The 18005-nt window shown below is 40.6% G+C and overlaps 1 protein-coding gene across 4 annotated transcripts in view; it reads left to right on the top strand.

Annotated features, from left to right (window-relative positions):
• The window catches only part of CPQ (carboxypeptidase Q), a 163695-nt gene that overhangs the window by 15180 nt on the left and 130510 nt on the right, over positions 1 to 18005 (top strand). For 3 of the 4 annotated variants that reach the window (XM_056332648.1, XM_056332645.1, XM_056332646.1), the window contains one exon: positions 6251 to 6707. In XM_056332648.1, coding sequence (XP_056188623.1) covers positions 6281 to 6707 — 427 coding nt within the window. In that variant the 5' untranslated portion in view covers positions 6251 to 6280. Of the gene's footprint in view, positions 1 to 4179; positions 4542 to 6250; positions 6708 to 18005 lie in introns of those variants that run through there. The other variant, XM_056332647.1, reaches the window with a different exon arrangement.

Raw genomic sequence — 18005 nt, 5'->3', positions numbered from 1 at the left:
GATTCTTGTGTTCAGATGGAATTTCATATGTTTCAGTTTGTGCCCACTGCTTCTTGTTCTGTTGGTGGGCACCACTGAGAAGAGCCCAGCTCTGTCATCTTCTTTCCTTCCCATCAGCTATTTATACCCATTGATGAAACCCCTCCTGAGTTTTTTCTTCTGCAGGCAGAACAGTCACAGCTCTCTCAGCTTCTCCTCAGGATAGGTACTCCAGTCCCTTAATTATCTTCATGGCCCTTTCTTGGACTCTAGTATGTCTCTTTTGCACTGTGGAGTCCAGAAATGGACAAATACTCCAGGTGTGGCCTCACCAGTGCTGAGTAGAGGGGAAAGATCACCTCCCCCCACCAGCTAGCAACGCTCTTCCTAATGTGCATCCCACCAGGCTGCTGGCCTTGCCATGAGGTTGCGTTGCTGACTCATGCTCAGCTTGTCCACCGAGACCCCACGCTCTTTCTCTGCCAAGCTGCTTTCCAGCTGGGTGGCCCCAGCCTATCTCTGTGCATGGGGACAGGTCTTCCCCAGATGTAGATCTTTTCATTTCCTCTTGTTGAACTTCATAAGGTTCATACCTGGCTGTTTCTCCATTCACTCTGAGGGGCAGCACAACCATTGTGTGTACAGCCACTCCTCCTAACTTTGTATCACCTGCAAGTCTGTTGAAGCTGCATGCTGTCCAAGCATCCAGATCGTTAATGGAAATATTGAAGAGTATCGGACCAAGTACTGGCTTCTAGGGGACACCAGTAGTTACTGGCTCCCCACTAGATGTCATACGAATAATCAAAACACTCTGAGCTTGTTTGTTAGTTGGTTTTTGATCCACCTTGCTGTCAGCTCATCCAGTTCATGCTTCATCAGCTTCCTTAAGACCTTATGGGAGACTGTTGAATGCCTTATTAGTGTCAAGGCTAACAACATCCACTGCTCTCCCCTCATCTACAAAGCCAGTAGTTTTGTCCTAGAAGGCTGTCAGGCTGATTAACCATGATTACCCTTTGGTAAATCCACGTTAACTATTCTGAGTCACCGTCTTGTCCTTCATAAGTTTGGAAATAATTTCCAGGAGGATTTTCTCCTGTCACCTTGCCAGGGATTGAGGTGACATTGACTGGCTTCTAGTTCCCTACATCTTACCTCTTGAAAGCAGGAGTGACATGACCTTTCAAATATAATTGAGAGTGGCCTCACAGTGACATCAACCAACTCTCCCAGCATTTGTGGGTGCAACCTATCAGGCCCCATGGATTTACGTATGTCCAGCTTGTTGAAGTGCTCCCTAACCTCATCTTCCCCCACCAAGGGTACATCTTCTGTGCTCCAGATTTCCCGTTTGAAATGTTCTGCTAGGATTTTGCAGGAAGAAATCTTTTTCTTCTATGGAGTATATTCAGACCACATCCTTCCTTCTGTATATGGATCCAGGTATGGCCTTGGCTGGATGCCCCCTATCCACTTCACCTGAAGCTAAAAGAACTGGAACTGTTTTACATTACTGCCTTTTAGCTTTATCCTCATTTTGGACCACAGAGTTTCCACGGTTCCTAAGTGTACTCTTGCATCCTGGAAAGCTGAGAGCCTGTGTAGCCCTTTAAGCTGGAGGTGGTTAAGCCCTGAGCCCTGCTGAAATTTCTGAAGAGGCCAGATTCATCTGGCATAAACATGCAGTGTGTAATATGTGAATGGCTTTCAGTTCTGCTCAAAATGGGGAGAGGAGCAATGGTGGCTCCCACTTTTTGCTTTGTTATGTTAGTGATTAGAAGTCCCCTTGAAGAAGTGAAAGGTGGGAGTTGCAGGTTTCATATGATCTTGAGAGCTTCACTTTTTAGGAGAATACCCTACACATGAGGCTGCAAGCAAAATCGAAATGGCACCATTCTGTGTCCTTCCCATGCATGCGACATTTACAGGGTCAGAGGAATAAAGTAGAGGGATTGTAACCCTCTAAAGAGCATCCTTGCTTCCTGGAAGGGCAAGGGGAATCCCAGATTCTTATCCATAGTTTAGAAAGTGGTTAATTTATACTGAAGAGACATGAAGTGCGATGCATTAATAGGACTGGGAGAAAGGACTGTACTTCCTCAAAGTGTGTTTTCTTCCTATCTCATTCTGCTCTAAACTTATAAAGAAATTCAGTGAATAATTAAACACATCAAACAATTGTGACTGTCCTGTTATTTTTTTTTAATTTGGCTTGCACTGTGATGTTCATTTGCTGAGTCCTAATTAGCAAGATGTGCAAAAATCAGTAGTCTCTTTTCCCAGATGATTTGTTGGAGTGATAATGTTGCAGAGACTGGGACAACAGATGTGCTATTCTTTCCCTGAATTAGCAGTGGAGTGATTCTTGTACTGCAGTCCAAGTGAGTACGACGTTATTTTACCTAGCATGGAATTATTGCTGAATGCTGCTAACTTTTGGACAGATTATGCTGGACTATTCAAGAAAAGCACAATAAATTACGTTCCCATTCTTTTGTCCTTTCCCAGGGTTTGAATTCAGTTACACTCCTCTTAGAATGCAGTGGCAGTTAGTGAAATGCTGTGCGTGGCAGGAGTATGTTACATCCATAAAAGCTGCAGAGACATGTATGTTCTCAGTGTTTAGTGGAAAGTTCTTGGAGAAAGTTTGTCTTGTGAATGCATCTCCTCTGGGGCAGCCTTTGGAGTAAGGGTGCTGCTGGTTTTGAATGAGGCCAGAAAGAGCAAAGGAAGTATGTCTTCGTTACGGGCAGTGTGATAACTGTGGTTGCATTTCTCCATTGAAAAAATGCATGAAGTTGGTAGCTGGGGGGCTCTTTGAGGTGGCCAATGCTAATTAAACAATCCCCCTGTGCCTTCTGTTTAATAACTAAATGTATCAGCTTTGGTAGATTCTGCAAACCCTTAAACAAAACCCCAAACCTTAAGTTTTTGAACCTAACTCTACAAAGTTGTTGTCTTACTGCAGTCAGCAAGAATTTGTCTTATGGCAGAAATCAGTTTATCTTGCTTGCTTGTTTGTGGATGAGCTTGGCAAAACTCAGGGAATGAGCATGGTCATCCTGAGAAAATTACTGATGTCTAGCAGAGGATGTCTATGAGCATGTAATTAACTGGTCCAAAGGGAAGGAACATGGCGAAAGTACAGAGCATAGCAATAAAAATACACCAATACTGTCTGTGTAGTATAACCACAAATAAACAGTAACTCAGACTATAAAAGGCATTTTGCAGTTCTCTGTTAGTGTCCTGAGATAACCCGTCTTCTGTTCCTGGTTGTGTAAGACCTGCCTGTCTTGCAAAGAGAGAAGATATCTGTGTGATAAATTTTTTATTCATAGATGAAATCACAGATGATTTTTGTTGTTCTTTTGGGAAAATGACACTTCACTGTGAAGAATTTGTTGCTGCCTCGATCTCAAGGTTAGGGGACATGTGAATAGTTAAGGAGGGTAGCTTAATATTCTCATATTGCTAAAGCTATTGTTTAACTTGCTGTTTGTGAAAAGACCCGTGAAAAGACCCGTAAAGGCCTGTGAAGGGCTCCAGTTTGTGCTGGTTATGATGTGAGCTGGGCTTGGTGACTCCAAAACGTTTGTGCGTGTGGTTTTTAAGGGGGGTTGTTTGGGTTTTTTTGGTGGTGTCCGTCCCCGTGCTGACACCCCCCCCCACCCCCCACCCCCCAATTCTTCTGCTGGTTTATCTGGTTTATGGATCCTAAAAATGTGTTTTAATCCTTTCACCTTTTGTGTGTCTTAATTCTGCATTACACAGCCAGCATTTCAGATGGCCTTTTATGAGTGCATGCCTAGTGGGTCGTCCCCCCTTCTTGGGAGCTGATCAGAAAGCTCTCACAAAAATTATGTGGGTTGCCTCTTCTGTTTCCATTGATGAACCTGTGCTTCTAAGTGCCTGTGTAATTCAGCTTTTCCTAGCATACTCTGCCACTGTTACAGTGAAGCTTCTTTGGGGGAATAATGGGAGAAAGATCAGAAGTAGCAACTGCATTTACCTAACTTAGATCTGAATTTCCCAGATTCTTGTTTATCTCAGCATGTTTCTTGAACAAGGGGAAGTCAAATGAGTAGTTCCTGCAACCTACACTGAGATAAAGATTTCTTGGTGGAAATAAAAACATGCTGAAACTAAGAGAGGACAGGAAACAAAATGAGACAGGGTACATATTAGATCTATGACAGAATTCTTTGTATATTAAGGTAACTTCATTATGTCAGAGGCTTATTTTTCTTTATTTATTTTGAGCAAATGCTGGAAAATGGTCCAGAATGAACATCTTGAGAAAATGAGTTCATCTATTTTTGGTTCTTTGTAACAAACAGAAGTGGAAAGGTGGTTTCTTAGCTTAGATCATTCAGAATGCAGCTCGCAGAAGCTTTGAATACAACTGTGGCATGTACTCCCAGAGGCACAATACTGGTGTAACCTCACCTTTACTCTCTTAAGAGCTGGCTCAACTGCTGGTTTGCTGTGTGGCTTCTGGTGGTGCGAGGTTAATTCAGGAATATCCTGCAATCAGTGTTCTGTGGCAATCAGATGAGGTAGGTACTCTAGTCCCTTCTGGTATTATGATTTACAAAGCTATTTAGCTATTGTGAAATTTGCCTACTCCATAAAATGACTGAGAATTAGTGCTCAACTAAAGCTCCTGTAGTGTGCAATTGTCTGAAAATAAAGGAGGATTTTTCTTTTTATTTTGCATGTGAATATAATATGTGGATATAATGTATGCAAATACATGTGTATATACATACACACACTCATACCTCCCCCCTACCTTCGTACCGGCTCTTATGCATTTAACATCACAGACCAAAAATACAAGTATATTGTCATGATTCCTCAGGTCAGTGATTATAAAATGAAAAGTATAGCTCTCCAGAAATACTAAATAAATACAAACTGAGAAGAAGGATGCGTGGAAATCTTAACAGCAAAATCTAGTAATAATTCTGCTGTGCAGGTCTGATTTACTCATATTTTATCCCTGTTAGCCAATTAATAAGTCCTTTGCTATTTGTAGAACAATTGTTTCCAAGTAAAACATATTTTGTAGAGTAGAAGCTAACATTTGCCTTTAATGTTACTGTTTTTTGAGGCAAATTACTTTCTTTTTCAAAAATACAGGTATTGCCATGAAAGTCCATGAAAATGGCAAAAGTGCTGAATCAAAATTTTTTTTGAGCTAGTTGTAATTTTCACTTCACTTGGGTGTAACTAATTACTGTTTTTTCAAGTCCCATAACAGCTGCAGCTATAGAGCTGATTTAAAGGTCTTATTTCCTATTGCTAATTTTTATCGTCCAAACTGCAGCCTGATTTAAATTCAAAGGAAAATGAGACAATTACATTTCCTTTGGTGAAGACCTTTATATCTTGGGTTTGGGTAATCTTACTTCCAGTGTTATAGAAGAGTTTTGCAACTACTCCAACTGATTTCAGGTTTTTGGGGTTTTTTTGTCAGTTCAATTAATAGTATAGAAAACCTGTCACTTTTATGGGATTGAAAATTTGTAGTATCTTAAAAATTATAACTTTTAATGATAAGATGGATAAACTATTAAGCATTAAGTCTTGGTATTCAACACAGGATCAGTACCCCTGGTGCTGTACCTCTCTACGATGCTGCTGAATTTAGTCCTTCAGAGATACACCAGTTAATAAGAAATGGTCATGGATTTATGCAGTATAGAAATTCATATTTTCTTCCTGGGGGCACTGGATCTAAATTGCTCTGACATCTTTCTAGTGCAATAAAAGTGCTTTCCTGATTATGAAGATAGATATTAAGAAGCACTTTTATTCGTGAATGGTTTAAGATATGTTTCTGTCCAGATGTTTTGCGTGAAGACATTTGATTTGGCATTTCTGGCAAATCGTGCTCCTAACAGAAAGGAGATGCAAAGCTCCTCCTGGATGGGAGCAGCAACTCTGGGTTTTGATTCAGTGAAGGATGTGATTATTTAAAGAGATGCAGCATTCCAGGGATGTTTCTGAAGACCACAACAAAGATTGTGTCCAGTGGTCTAAGTATCTTTTTCATTTGCTTTCAATAATTGTGTCTCCAAGTTGAGTTTACTTTCCTGCCAGTTCTGATCAAAGCATTTTCACTATAAACTAATTTCATTTTGGTCTGTATGCCAATCCAAATAAGAAAATAAGAAAAAGTGTTGCTGATAGCTGTATGACTTTTTTTCTTTAATACTGTTCTCTCTTTTTTTTTTTTTTTTTCTTTTTGTCTCTCCAACAGGCCGTCTGTGGAAAAGAAAAAAGAGAAAAAATGAAGTACATATTCTTAGTATTTTTCATTAATTTATTACCACAGTATCCTGGGAAATCTTTGAGAAGAGATGACAGTTACCCAAAAACATTGGAAGACATTAAAAATGAGATAGCTGGCTATAGTGATATTGCTAAAGCTATTATTGATCTTGCCGTTCACGGAAAAGCTCAGAACAGATCTTATGAAAGATTAGCAGTTTTTGCCGATACCATAGGACCTAGACTCAGCGGTTCAAAAAATCTAGATGCAGCCATCAAGTATATGTTCAGTGCCCTGCAGGAAGACAGGCTGGAAAATGTGCACCTGGAGCCTGTGAAGGTACCACACTGGGAAAGAGGAGAAGAGTTTGCAATGATGCTGGAACCAAGGAATCACAGCATTGCTGTTCTGGGACTTGGGAGCAGTGTTGCAACTCCACCAAAAGGTAACTTTTCATTTTGGAATTAAGTATCTCTTGCTTTTTAACGCCAAATGGTATTATACCCCAAACAACTTCTCTCAATGGTCAAACTGAAGTTTTCTTCATGCTATAGTAGTTCTGCAAGACAGAATGCTATTTTTCTGGAACTTTTCTGTATGACATGGTTGTGAATGATGCAGTTTGGTTGAACCGACTTGTAAAATTAGAGTTGATTCCTGAACACCCCATTAAATCTATACCATTTTGTTTAACACTGTTGAACCTTGTTTGCAGAGATTCTGCTCCTCCATTGAGGTTAGTGGGAGACTTGTTCTTGTGATCTGGGGTTTTCCAGCCCTTCTTTGTAATTTTGGCCACAGAAGTTCTCCATGGGGTGTTCAGTTGACAGGTGATTTCTGCTCTTCTTGCTGTGCCCTGTCCTGCCAAGCTCGGTACTTCACTCTGGCAAAAACCAGGACAGCAGGAAGAAGAGAATCTTGCACTGAACGTGGAAAGTGCCAGCCCCTCGCTAAGCTTGGCAATTGGTATCTGCATGTCCTTTCCTTCCTCGTCTCATGATCATCTTGGAAAAGTCTTTGAAACTTGCCGATTACTGGTGTGTTGCCTTTTAGTGGACCATGTGTGATGCATTACTTAAGAGAACAGGAATGATCGTTGGCTGGGCTCAGCACAATTCAGGTGTTTTGAGCCCCAAAAGATTAGCTTGCTTGCAAATGAGATGATTTCTAGGATTCTCTTTTTGTACGCATTGATGTGGGGCTCTCAAGATTGCTATTTAAAGGCTGGATGACAACCTTGGTTTGTGATTGCTTTCCATAAATAACAATAGACTTATTCCTAGACCGCTTTAGAAGCATTCTTATTCCTTTATGAGAAAATAAATTCAGTTTAGGAAATAAAAGGTAACATGATACTTATAAATATTTTATTAATTATAATTTTTTGTGATAGTGAGCTGTTTGAAATGAAACAAATAATGTATAAAAGCTGTTTTGTTTAGAAAAAATGATACAGCCCTTCAAAACACAACAAAGTAAAACTGCGTAATTTAAGATACATTTGAAATAAATCTTACTTGGTTTGGGAAACCACTATTGTAAATTTGTCTGAGGTATTTCTATCATATTACTAAAGTAAACACATGCCTAAAACCCCAAACAACTAATCCCATTAATGATACCTGTTTATCCCATGATATGTCTAAGACTTAGTGTTTTTGTAGGGGAATATTTACAGCAAAAGTTAAAGCTACAACTTCTTTTCTGTCCTTTCCAATCCTATTTCAAGCTTCCTAAAAAGGAAAGTAAAATTAAAATGGCCTTTTTGGTGCTGTGCAAGTGTTACTGAACCTGCAAAGAGAACCTGCAATTTCATCTTGATGAACACATCTTCACATCCTGAGAAGTCTGGTTTTCACTTCCCTTTCTCAGCTGGGTAGTGGTTTGCACGTGCTTGGTCTTACTTCTAGGTTTGCCTTTTTTGATTTAAAGAGATACTGAATTTACATGTTAAAAAATGCTTATAGAGGTTAATGGTGTCCTCCTTTTTTGTCTGTAAAGATCTTAGTATACTGATGACTGAATGGTCAGGCTAGTACCTGTTGCTGGTAATGTCTTGGAAGTTAAGATGGTATTATCCAGTGCTGGTTTATACTGAGTAATGTTTAAAAAATCCACAGTATTCTTCCTCACCTTTTACTTTCCTCTGAGATCTGCTATGAAGAGGTGTATGTGTTGGTGCTAGAAGACTGCATGGCGGTGAGGTCTTTCACAGCAGAGCATGCAGTTTCTCACACTTGGTGGAATCATTTTGATTAAATTACTTGCCCTCTGACTTAAAATCTATCCTACTGTTTGTGGCTGTTACAGTTTCTGCTGGTTTCATCTTGCTCTGTGCAAGCTGTTACAGGTTTTCATGCTTGAGAAGGCTATGTGGGGTAGCTGGTTCCTGGTGAGCTCTTGGCTCTCATTCTTCCAATCGCTGGACCCACCGCCTGGCTGACGGAAATGTCTGGTGAGAGCTGCTCATCACCAGCCTCTCTGGGCAAGAGAATTGCAAGGTGTGCTGCTCAGGGAAGTGCCTGTTCTAAAACTCACAGTCATACCAAGCATGGAATAAAAAATATGTGGTTAGACTATTAAAACCACTGCCTCATTGCTTTTCAGGAATTCATTTCCAGATCCGCTCCTTCTGCTCTAACCAGCAATTGTCGCCATGCCCTATTCCCTGAGAAAAAGGGATAGACAACTGCTCTAAATCACATCAGAAATATTTAAAAAATTTCCCTCAGAGAGGGAATATCGACAGTTCTGTCTTGTTTTAGCCAAGAAGCTGTGAGAGTGTGAGTCATCCTGTAATCAAAATAATGCAACTCAGTGTGAGATGCTTGATGCTGATTCTCCTGGCGTTGCACTGCTGTTGCTGTATGGGATCAAACAAGGGAGATCTACTGTTGCCATGCTGAGCTTTGCCAGAGAGACTCGTTAAAGCCCGAGGACTGGCTTCAGATGTCAACTCCATGATCTGATCATTGGTGCCTGGGTTCTGCTCAGGGGCAGATGCACTCTTCAAAGCTGCCTCTAAAGTGGACTGTGCAGGTGATCCCCGAAGGCGTTTAGTATTAGCTTGATAATTTTTGCGTGTTTTAATTCAGTGTTCTTACCAGGATATGTTTCGGACCCCTCAGTTTACACACCACTGTCTTATGTAGAGACCTGACAGATCCCTTCCTTGACACTACTGATGCCTACTTAGAGTCAGAGGGCAGCACTGGCTGGACTTTGTGTCTTTTAAGGCCTGGGGATGTGATTAAGATGAGAGGGGGTGACTCCCCCATCCCAGCAGGAGATACAGGACACCATTTCTTGCTTTCTTACCCTCAGTTATGTCCTGTATTCCTCCCTTCCCGTTATGTGCCTCTAAGCTTGAGACCTGATGAGTTAAGAAAATAGGAAACATTGGCAGAAACTGAAAACACTGCTGCTCTCTGGGTGTGCTTAGTATTTCATGCCAGACTTGGTGGCCCCTAGCCCTCAGAGCTCCGTCTGAAACTCAGCTCCCCAAACCAGTGCTCTGAAGGACTCTTTATTAGCATGGCAAAAGCCTAACAGCAGTTAGAAACCTGGCTTTGGATGTTGGAAATTCAGGGATTATTTTTGCTTCTGTCCGTGGAAATTCAAACCGGTGTTTCCTAAGAGTGACCCAATGGCCAGAGCACATGCTGAGGCTGCTCACTTTCCATTTCAGCATATGCCATGTGATTGTGGAAGAAAATCCATGATCCTTTGGGACAGGAGCAGGAAGCCCTAAGTAGTACCAGTATTTTAGTTGTAGAGCCTGAGCCAGCATTGACTCCAGCATACAAGGAGTGTCTCTTCCTGCAGATCTTCTATCTAACCCATGCCTAAGGGATTGAAAACTTTACGGGATGTGGACAGAGTGTTGCCCTTTTATTGGATTTGCTGGGGTTTGCCCAGTTTTGCTCAGATATGAGTTTGGCGTAGAGCTGGTTGGCTCACTCGAGGTTGGAACCATTCTGATGATGTGCAGGAGGCTTTTCGGTACTTTGTGATCTTGTGGATAGAATTCACATTTCCCTATTTTCTTTTTCAGGACTGGGCAACATGCCAGGGTGTCAAGTTTCCAGACTGAGTTTGATTTACACAGCAAAAAGGGACAGCACAGAAAAAGCTAGATATTTTTTTTTTTTTATTGAGGGAAAAAAAAAGGCTTTCCCTTTCAGTGTATCTCAAGATTTGAACGTATTGGGTCAAGGAGAAAGTTTTCAGTTCCTTTGCTGTCTTTATAAGAAGGGAGTAACTTTCATGCCCATCTTAGTGGCAGGGAGAGGAGAAGCATGAAATGCAGTGTGACCTGGATTTCCAGTAGTCAGCAGAGTTTGAAAATGGTCACTATCTGGAAGAAATGGATTCCTAAGTAACAAATAGATTGAATGTTAGAAAGTGCTCGGTTTAGGGATCTGACGAACTGGAGGTTTACCATATTTAGTCAATGACCTTGTCTCATTTCCAGTGTTTCAACACTGGCAAAACATACAGATATATATAGAGAGACCGTGCTGATTTCTGGTAGTACTGATTATATCCCCCAAATTCTGAGGAAAATAGATATAATTGTTGCTTTGAGAATCCCATAATTGAAGGAAAGTAGTAGTTTAGCAGATGTTTGACCGTAAAGTATCAAAGAATTCATATTTTTTGCATGTCTTTTAAAATGCATTTTTTTTCCCGACGGGTGTCTCTGCCCTTTCATTTTAAATAAATACTGACAAGTAGAACCAACATCAGAATGCAGCCTGCCCAAAATGTCACCTCAAAAAAGGAAGTCTCTGGTTTCTATGTACTGTTTGTTGCAGCAAAACTGAAATAATGTAAGTATGAAGATGAGGTATTGGCAGACTTTTCCCTAGTTTTTGTGTGGAGTCATGGGTTGTTTTTTTTTTGTTTAACTATCAACAACAGTTGGTCCAGTCTTGGTCTTACAGAAGGCGGTGGGAGTTTTGCCACTTAGCTAATAAGAAAATAGTTCCAGCCTGTTATTTGTAAAATGAGGATAATATCTTGAAGCTGTTGAAGGCATGTGCTCTTGCTTTAGGCTTACAGTCTTTTTAAGTCAGGGATGCTGCTGAAAGAAGTAGTGTGGCCCCAGTCCTGGCTGATGTATTTTTCTCCTGTATTGACCCTCCTTTTTTGTTTCTCGGTGGTGGATTAGGGAATTCAGCTAGATTAACAAAAGGCCAACAAGAAAGTTAATTTTCATGTGTATCGGAGGATTTACCCTTGACTTGTCAGGATCTTGGACCACTGACCTGCTGGGGGAGAAAGAGATCCTTCTGGAAGGATTTGGGTATCCCTTTTGATGAGGGGTTCAGTGCTGAGAGCAGGGGTTGGGAGAGTGGTAGGCATGAGAGCGCAGTGCATGGTAAAGCCCTCCTGTCTTCCCTGGATCCCTTTCTTTGTGCATGAGGAGCTATTGATTCACATCTTGAGACCGTGAGCCTCAGTATTGCATGCCTGGATTGTTTATTATTACTTAGAACAGTGCTGCTTGCAGTATTATAATTATGCTGCTATTTTTCTTGGAATATAAAAGGTGATGTCCATGAAGGACCTCAGACACTGTGTTGTTCAGTGGCCTGGCATCTGGGCCAAAAGTTAGTGCAGTGGGGTTTCAAAGATTTAGAGAGTAGGTGTAGCTGTGTGGCTTTGAGGTGGACGTGCTGTCTGGGAAGGACATGCATTCCAGTTGCTGCTTTACTGAACTGTATGGATTGGCAATGGCAAAAAAATGCATTTTCACATCTTGGCCCTTTTCAGTGTCACTGAGTTGAGGGTGATGACTTCAAGGATAAGCCCAGGCTGAAGCTTCTGCCTCACACTAATGGAGACAGGACTTGAACATGGTTTTCTGCATGCATGGGGAATGCCTGCACAGCTGGGTGGCACTGTCACCTTCCCTCCCAGGGGATAGCCAGCAGTGACTGGCATCTTGACTTGCTAAGGAGGGAACGGTTGCCCTTGGTACTTCCTGCTTTGGGCATCTGTGTGCTCTGAAACTGGCTCTTCTGGATCCCATTCTTGGGTACCTGATTGTCCCCAGACTTGCATAGCAAGCCTGTGCCAGGTGCAGGCCTGCTCCTGGGAGAGCCAGAGCTGGTGCCCCCACTCTTTCCGTGTCCAAGGCTTCATGCTGGGGATTGGGTCCAACCCCCTTGCTGCTAGGATTTACTGCTGCACGGTAAGCTACATGTTATTGAAACCAAACTGTTCCAATGAGATCCAGTACTTGCTGAAACGTTTGTCATATTTGTTGAAAATGTAACTATTATATAGTGTTTATTTTTCTCTGTGTTCTTAAATAAAAGAGTAATACGTTTAGTCTCTGTGCTGTGCATCAGAGCTGAATAGACTCATATCCTTTTGGATAACTTTCCTATGTAATTTTAGTTCCGTGAAGTAATTCTCGTTGCTGTTCCACAGAGTAGATGAGGTCACATTTTCCAGGAGTATATTCAGATTTTACAAAATCTTTCTTCCTGATAAAAGCCCTCTTCTTCATTTCACAGTTCCCCTAAAATATTTATTCTTTTCTTCATATTATAATTCTTGTATCAATAAATATTGATACGTGTTGATAGAGAAAATGTTTTTCTAGGTGTTAAATTATTTCAGATGTTCAGTACATGCTAGTAGTTTTTGAGGGAGAAAAAAAAAAAGGGATAATACGAATCTTTCATTTGTTTCAGCCTGACACCAAGCCTTAATTGCTCTGGTTCTGTGGAGGGAGATGTGGCATCCAGGGTATAAGACTGCCATTTTTACAGGAGCACTACACATCCCAGCTGCTACATTACAACTTTGTATGTGCAAATCTTTCCTGTGAGCCATGCAAAAAAACCTCTAGGTTCAATGTAACTCTGGGAAAGAAGCTACCTTGCAAACAGGCACAAGACAGTGCATGTGGGCCATTTCTGGAAGAAGCAGCAGCATGGTACTTGTATCCTGGGGACATGGTCAAGCCTGAAGGATAACCGCGTTAGCCAGGCTAAGGTCAGAAAAGCCCGGGGCTACCACCTGCATGTGCTTAGGGTCAGCATGGAATACAGTATACCTTGATGCGGCAGCTTCCAGGCTAAATTAGCTTTGTAGGAGAGCTTTGTGGAAATGGAGGAATCTGTGAAGTGGCAGCCATCCAGTAGACAAGAAATGAGGGTGGTTTGATGTTGCTGGTCTGTGAGGCAGGACTGTGATCATCGGGTAGGCTTCATGCACTGATCTTGTGGGGTGTTGGTGCACCTACTCTGTCTTCCTACCTTGAAGAAGTGTCCTGATTTCCTGGTCCTGGTGTCATGGTGCCTAGTTCTGATGAATGGGGAGGTAGCATTCTGTCTCCCTATTGCGCTTATAACCACAGAGACCAGGTCATGTTTCAGATATGTTTTTCCCAGTTTCAGAATCTGTACCAGTACCAGAACAACTAGATGTGTTGTTGCCCTTTTGTGTTGGTATTTCAGGCAGTATTTTATGCTCAGGATGCAAAAACTTTAAATATATAACACACAGGGAAGTTTAGCAGAGACTTGGTTGATGTAGTTTCCACCATTGTTGTATATAGACCTAAAAATACCGTATTTTAATTGTTTTAAACAAAAAATGCCTTGCACATCAAATTATCTATTTGGCAGTGGCAGCTTCAGTGCATATGGATCGGCAGCATTGCTGTTCCATAGTGTGATTTGTGAGAGAAATCATAATTCTTATGTTAACACAGTGTGAAGTAAATGGAGTTTGGAAGGTACATAGGGGTGAGTGTTTCACTTGCTGTTACTGGAAAAAATTATTGTCAGATTAACGATGGCTGCATTTGGCTTTGTAACTAGGTCTCCAAGGGACTGTTGCTGTTAACAGGATGACAAAAAAGAGCCTGGGGGAAAAAAAGAGAGCAAGACCATAATTGTATAATAAGGAAATTAATATCCAGTAAGATTCAACAGTATGCAAATGATATTTCTTCCTGGGTTTGCTACATTCTTCTTTTAATACAGCAATTGATTATAGCTAACTAGGTTGAATTTCTGTGTGTTTGAGTTGAGTGTTTCTAAGTTAGTAATAAATAAAACCCAGTAGGGACTGGGTTCACAAATCTCAGGAATTCCTGATACTTGTGGTAAAGTCTTGCCATGTCTTGCCCTGGTGTATCCAAGAACAGCAACAATATTCTGTGGGAAGTTTCCTTGACATTTTAATAGAGATTCACCAGCTTTTAAAATCATAGAATCACAGAACGGTTTGGGTTGGAAGGGACCTTAAAGACCAACTAGTTCCAACCCCTTGCCATGGGCAGGGACACCTTCCACCAGACCAGGCTGCTCAAAGCCCCTTCCAGCCCCTGGAACACTTCCAGGGATGGGGCATCCATAACTTCTCTGGGCAACCTGTTCCAGGCCTCACAGTAAAGAATTTCTTCCTAATATCTAATTGAAACCTACCCTCTTTCAGTTTAGGGTGGATTTTCCCTTTTTTCCCCCCCTTACTCTTCTTTGAAACCTGTTACTGACACAGACGGATGCATAGCTCAGATACTAAAATGGCTTAAATATTCACTGCATTAAATCTTGGCAAGAATAAATTATCTCCTGAGGAATTCCCTTTGAACTAATCTATTTCTGGCATGATTGCTGGTAGATAGGCAGGTGCTAGGAGATAACTCTCCAGACAGAATTTTTCACACCAGGAATCAGACTTCTGATGTATGGCAATGTTGCAGACAGCTGATTTACAGGGTTTTATATATGTGTATATATATAATTGGACTTTCTGTAGCTAATAGAGTAACTGTAATCAGTCTTGCCTCCATCCTGCCTGAGACAGATTTTAGAGTTTGCTAATGCGTACCATGCCATTTATCTCAACTGGCCATTTATTTCAAGTGTGATCATCAAACTTGTGACATATCGGAGTGTTTAGATAGAAGCCTACATTTTTGTGTACAGAGGACTTTATAATACATAATTTTGTTGGTAATTGAAAGTTGCCTGCTTGTTCCCACCATTAACACCCTTCCTGTACCTTAATTCTCAGAAGTGACAGACTACAATTCACTGTTCAACATGAGGAATGAGAAGAAACACATAGTACTACATAGGTTCTTTTGCTCACTCACCCGACCCAACAATATGTGTAATGTTTCACATGGCAAGAACAAATAAGCAATCTTCTGCTTCATACAGTCAGCCAAGTTTATCACGTTCATAATTCTGTCTTCTATGCTTCATGCCCTTTGCTTAGCTAATTCCCCAGATTCTCCATATTCATCTTCTGCACTGTGGGTTATAATCTTTGTATTTTGCTTAAGTAAGCAGCCAACCCAGCTCCCTACTTACATGGGTTTTCTGAAGACTTCTGTTCAATAACGCACAGCCAGGCTCTGGATCAGACAACAGCAAAAGTAGGAAAGAGATAGAACAGCTTTTGACATGGGAAGCAGAGCCATGAGGCACTGAATTGGTAGGAGATGCTAGACAGAGTTTTGTTAATTTGGTTAAAGGCTCAGTAAGGTGAGGCATTTCCCATTTTTAAAAGGAATAATTAATTCCCCTTAAACTGATAAGCCATTGAGTTTTTCTGTTTCATTTCTCCCGTTGAACAGGAGGTCTTAGGGTGGTTTGTGTATGCGTGTCCACATATTTATTTAAGATAAACATTGCTCTTGTCACTTCAGTAGGTGAGACTGTAATGATATAAAATGGAACTAAAATGCAAATAAGTCATTGAATTAGTCAGAAATTATACAAGAGTGAAGTTTTACTTTGTTAACTTAACCTTGTTTTTAAGCAAAGTAAAGAGAGCACAGTAGTTAATGTTTTATGTATACCATGAAGCCGTTAAGTTAAACTTGCAGAGAGAACCTTTGTTTTGCTTTGTCAAAGGATAGCTTTATTTGGCTTTTTTTGGAACATTCAAAAGTAGAGATACTGGGCTGGAGGTTGCAGCTCTGTTTTTATTCCATTAGCTTTAATTCCTACAAAACTCACTGTACAAACTCCTGATGCCTGTTGTCTAGGGAGGGCCGTAAATATACTTCTCCGTGAAATTTTTTTAGGGATTATAGGTAGTTACTAGCTGTCTGTAACATTCTTTAAAAACTGTCCAAAAAATTGGTGCTTGTTCATTAATGCAGTAAAGTGTAGTTCTAGAAGAGTTGCATTCCTTGCTTCTGTTGATGGACAGTCACTAACACAGTATGTGCCCTTCCAGTGCCTGCTGTGCAATCCAAGTGGAGCAATGAGGAGCGCTAATATGAAATACAGATTGCAGTATCAGTCTACTGAGACCATGACTTTTCTTGTGGAAAACAAAATTTTGCAGATACCTGGCTTTACTTCCAGTGGCATAGTTCCATGCCCAGAATGATCCTGTCGCTGGGATGCTCCTTAGGTAGGCAGCTGAACCTGCAGTTCATCAGAAGCAGCTGGAGTCTGTTAGCACACTCAGCTGCCTGCCAACAACAACTAGTAAAATTTGAATGTGATTCTCTGGGTTGGCTCTCTGTGCCTCTTTCTGTAAAGCTAAGAATCTGAATAGTTACTCAGTTAAAATTTTTACACTGCTCACACTAAGTTCTGTAGCTAAAAGTCATGGGCTTTTACTCTAGCAGTAGATGTCTGTTGCACTTTTAGTGAGTGGTGAACTCTTAAGAAACCAAACTTTTTTTTGTGTGAAATAGTTTCGTTAAGGTTTTGAAGTGTACTGTAGTTTGATCTTGAGGAAGCCATAAGCCTGGGTGCACTGGTGCTGGGAGAGATGATCTTCCTAGTGTTCTGTCAGGTCTTCTCAAGTATAACAGTCTCAAATACAAGCCTTTGAAATCTCCAAATAATTCTTACGCCACCAAAAAAAAAATAAAAAAAAAAGGAAAAAAAAAAGAAACAAAGACGACTTTCAAGGGGAAACATTTTCTTCTTACAAACATGCTAGTTTGACTTCTTCGACAAATCCTTGTTCTAAACATTTTTTATTAGTTTTAGTTTTCAGTGACGTATTTTGTGGCTTGTAGGTGAAATGTACAACGCTAAATTTTAGACATCCGTTACTACTTCTATATTTAGAAGTACCAGCTCAAGTTGTTAAGCAGTTTCTACTTATCGCTGTAACCAATCAACAAAACTGGGTTTTAAGTGGAGTGGTCATTTTATGCTATGAAATATAGGTCCTCAGTTAGTGTTCTGAAGAGTTAGAAGGATTCTGTGGCTTTGGGAAAAACTGCTTATCTATAAAATCTTTTGTTTTTTCAAGCAAGATAATACAGCATTTAAAAACTATTTCAACTATTGAAAACAAAGAGCTGGGTGGGATCTAACTTACCATGTGGGAACAGTTCTGCAGAAGTACCTGCCTATATTGTCTGTATCATAACTGGAAAAGATGGGCTCCTTGGGAAAACCCCTAGATGGAGATCCAGTAGAACTGTGGCATTCTCCTGAATTAAATATGAAGATTTTTTTTTTATAAGCACACTGCAAAATTTGTTGAAACTGCAGAGCTTTAATTTAATTTCATTTATGGATTAAATAATTTTGTGTTTCAATCTAAAAATATGTGCTTCCAGTTGTCTTACGTTAAGCCAAGTTGTTTAGCAACATATCAAAACAATTCCATGAAAAGATTACTATCTTTTTTTATTAATCCCATAGGCAGTTTTTGCAAATGTTTTGTACTACGAATGATTGCAGTGAAGCATTACAGTACATGCACAGAACAGAATTCTCCCTGTGTATCCTTC

Source organism: Falco biarmicus, chromosome 3 (assembly GCF_023638135.1).
Source record: "Falco biarmicus isolate bFalBia1 chromosome 3, bFalBia1.pri, whole genome shotgun sequence".
Classification (NCBI taxonomy): Eukaryota; Metazoa; Chordata; class Aves; order Falconiformes; family Falconidae; genus Falco; species Falco biarmicus.
Note: the sequence above shows the minus strand (reverse complement) of the source record. Positions and strands in the feature narration are given on the sequence as shown.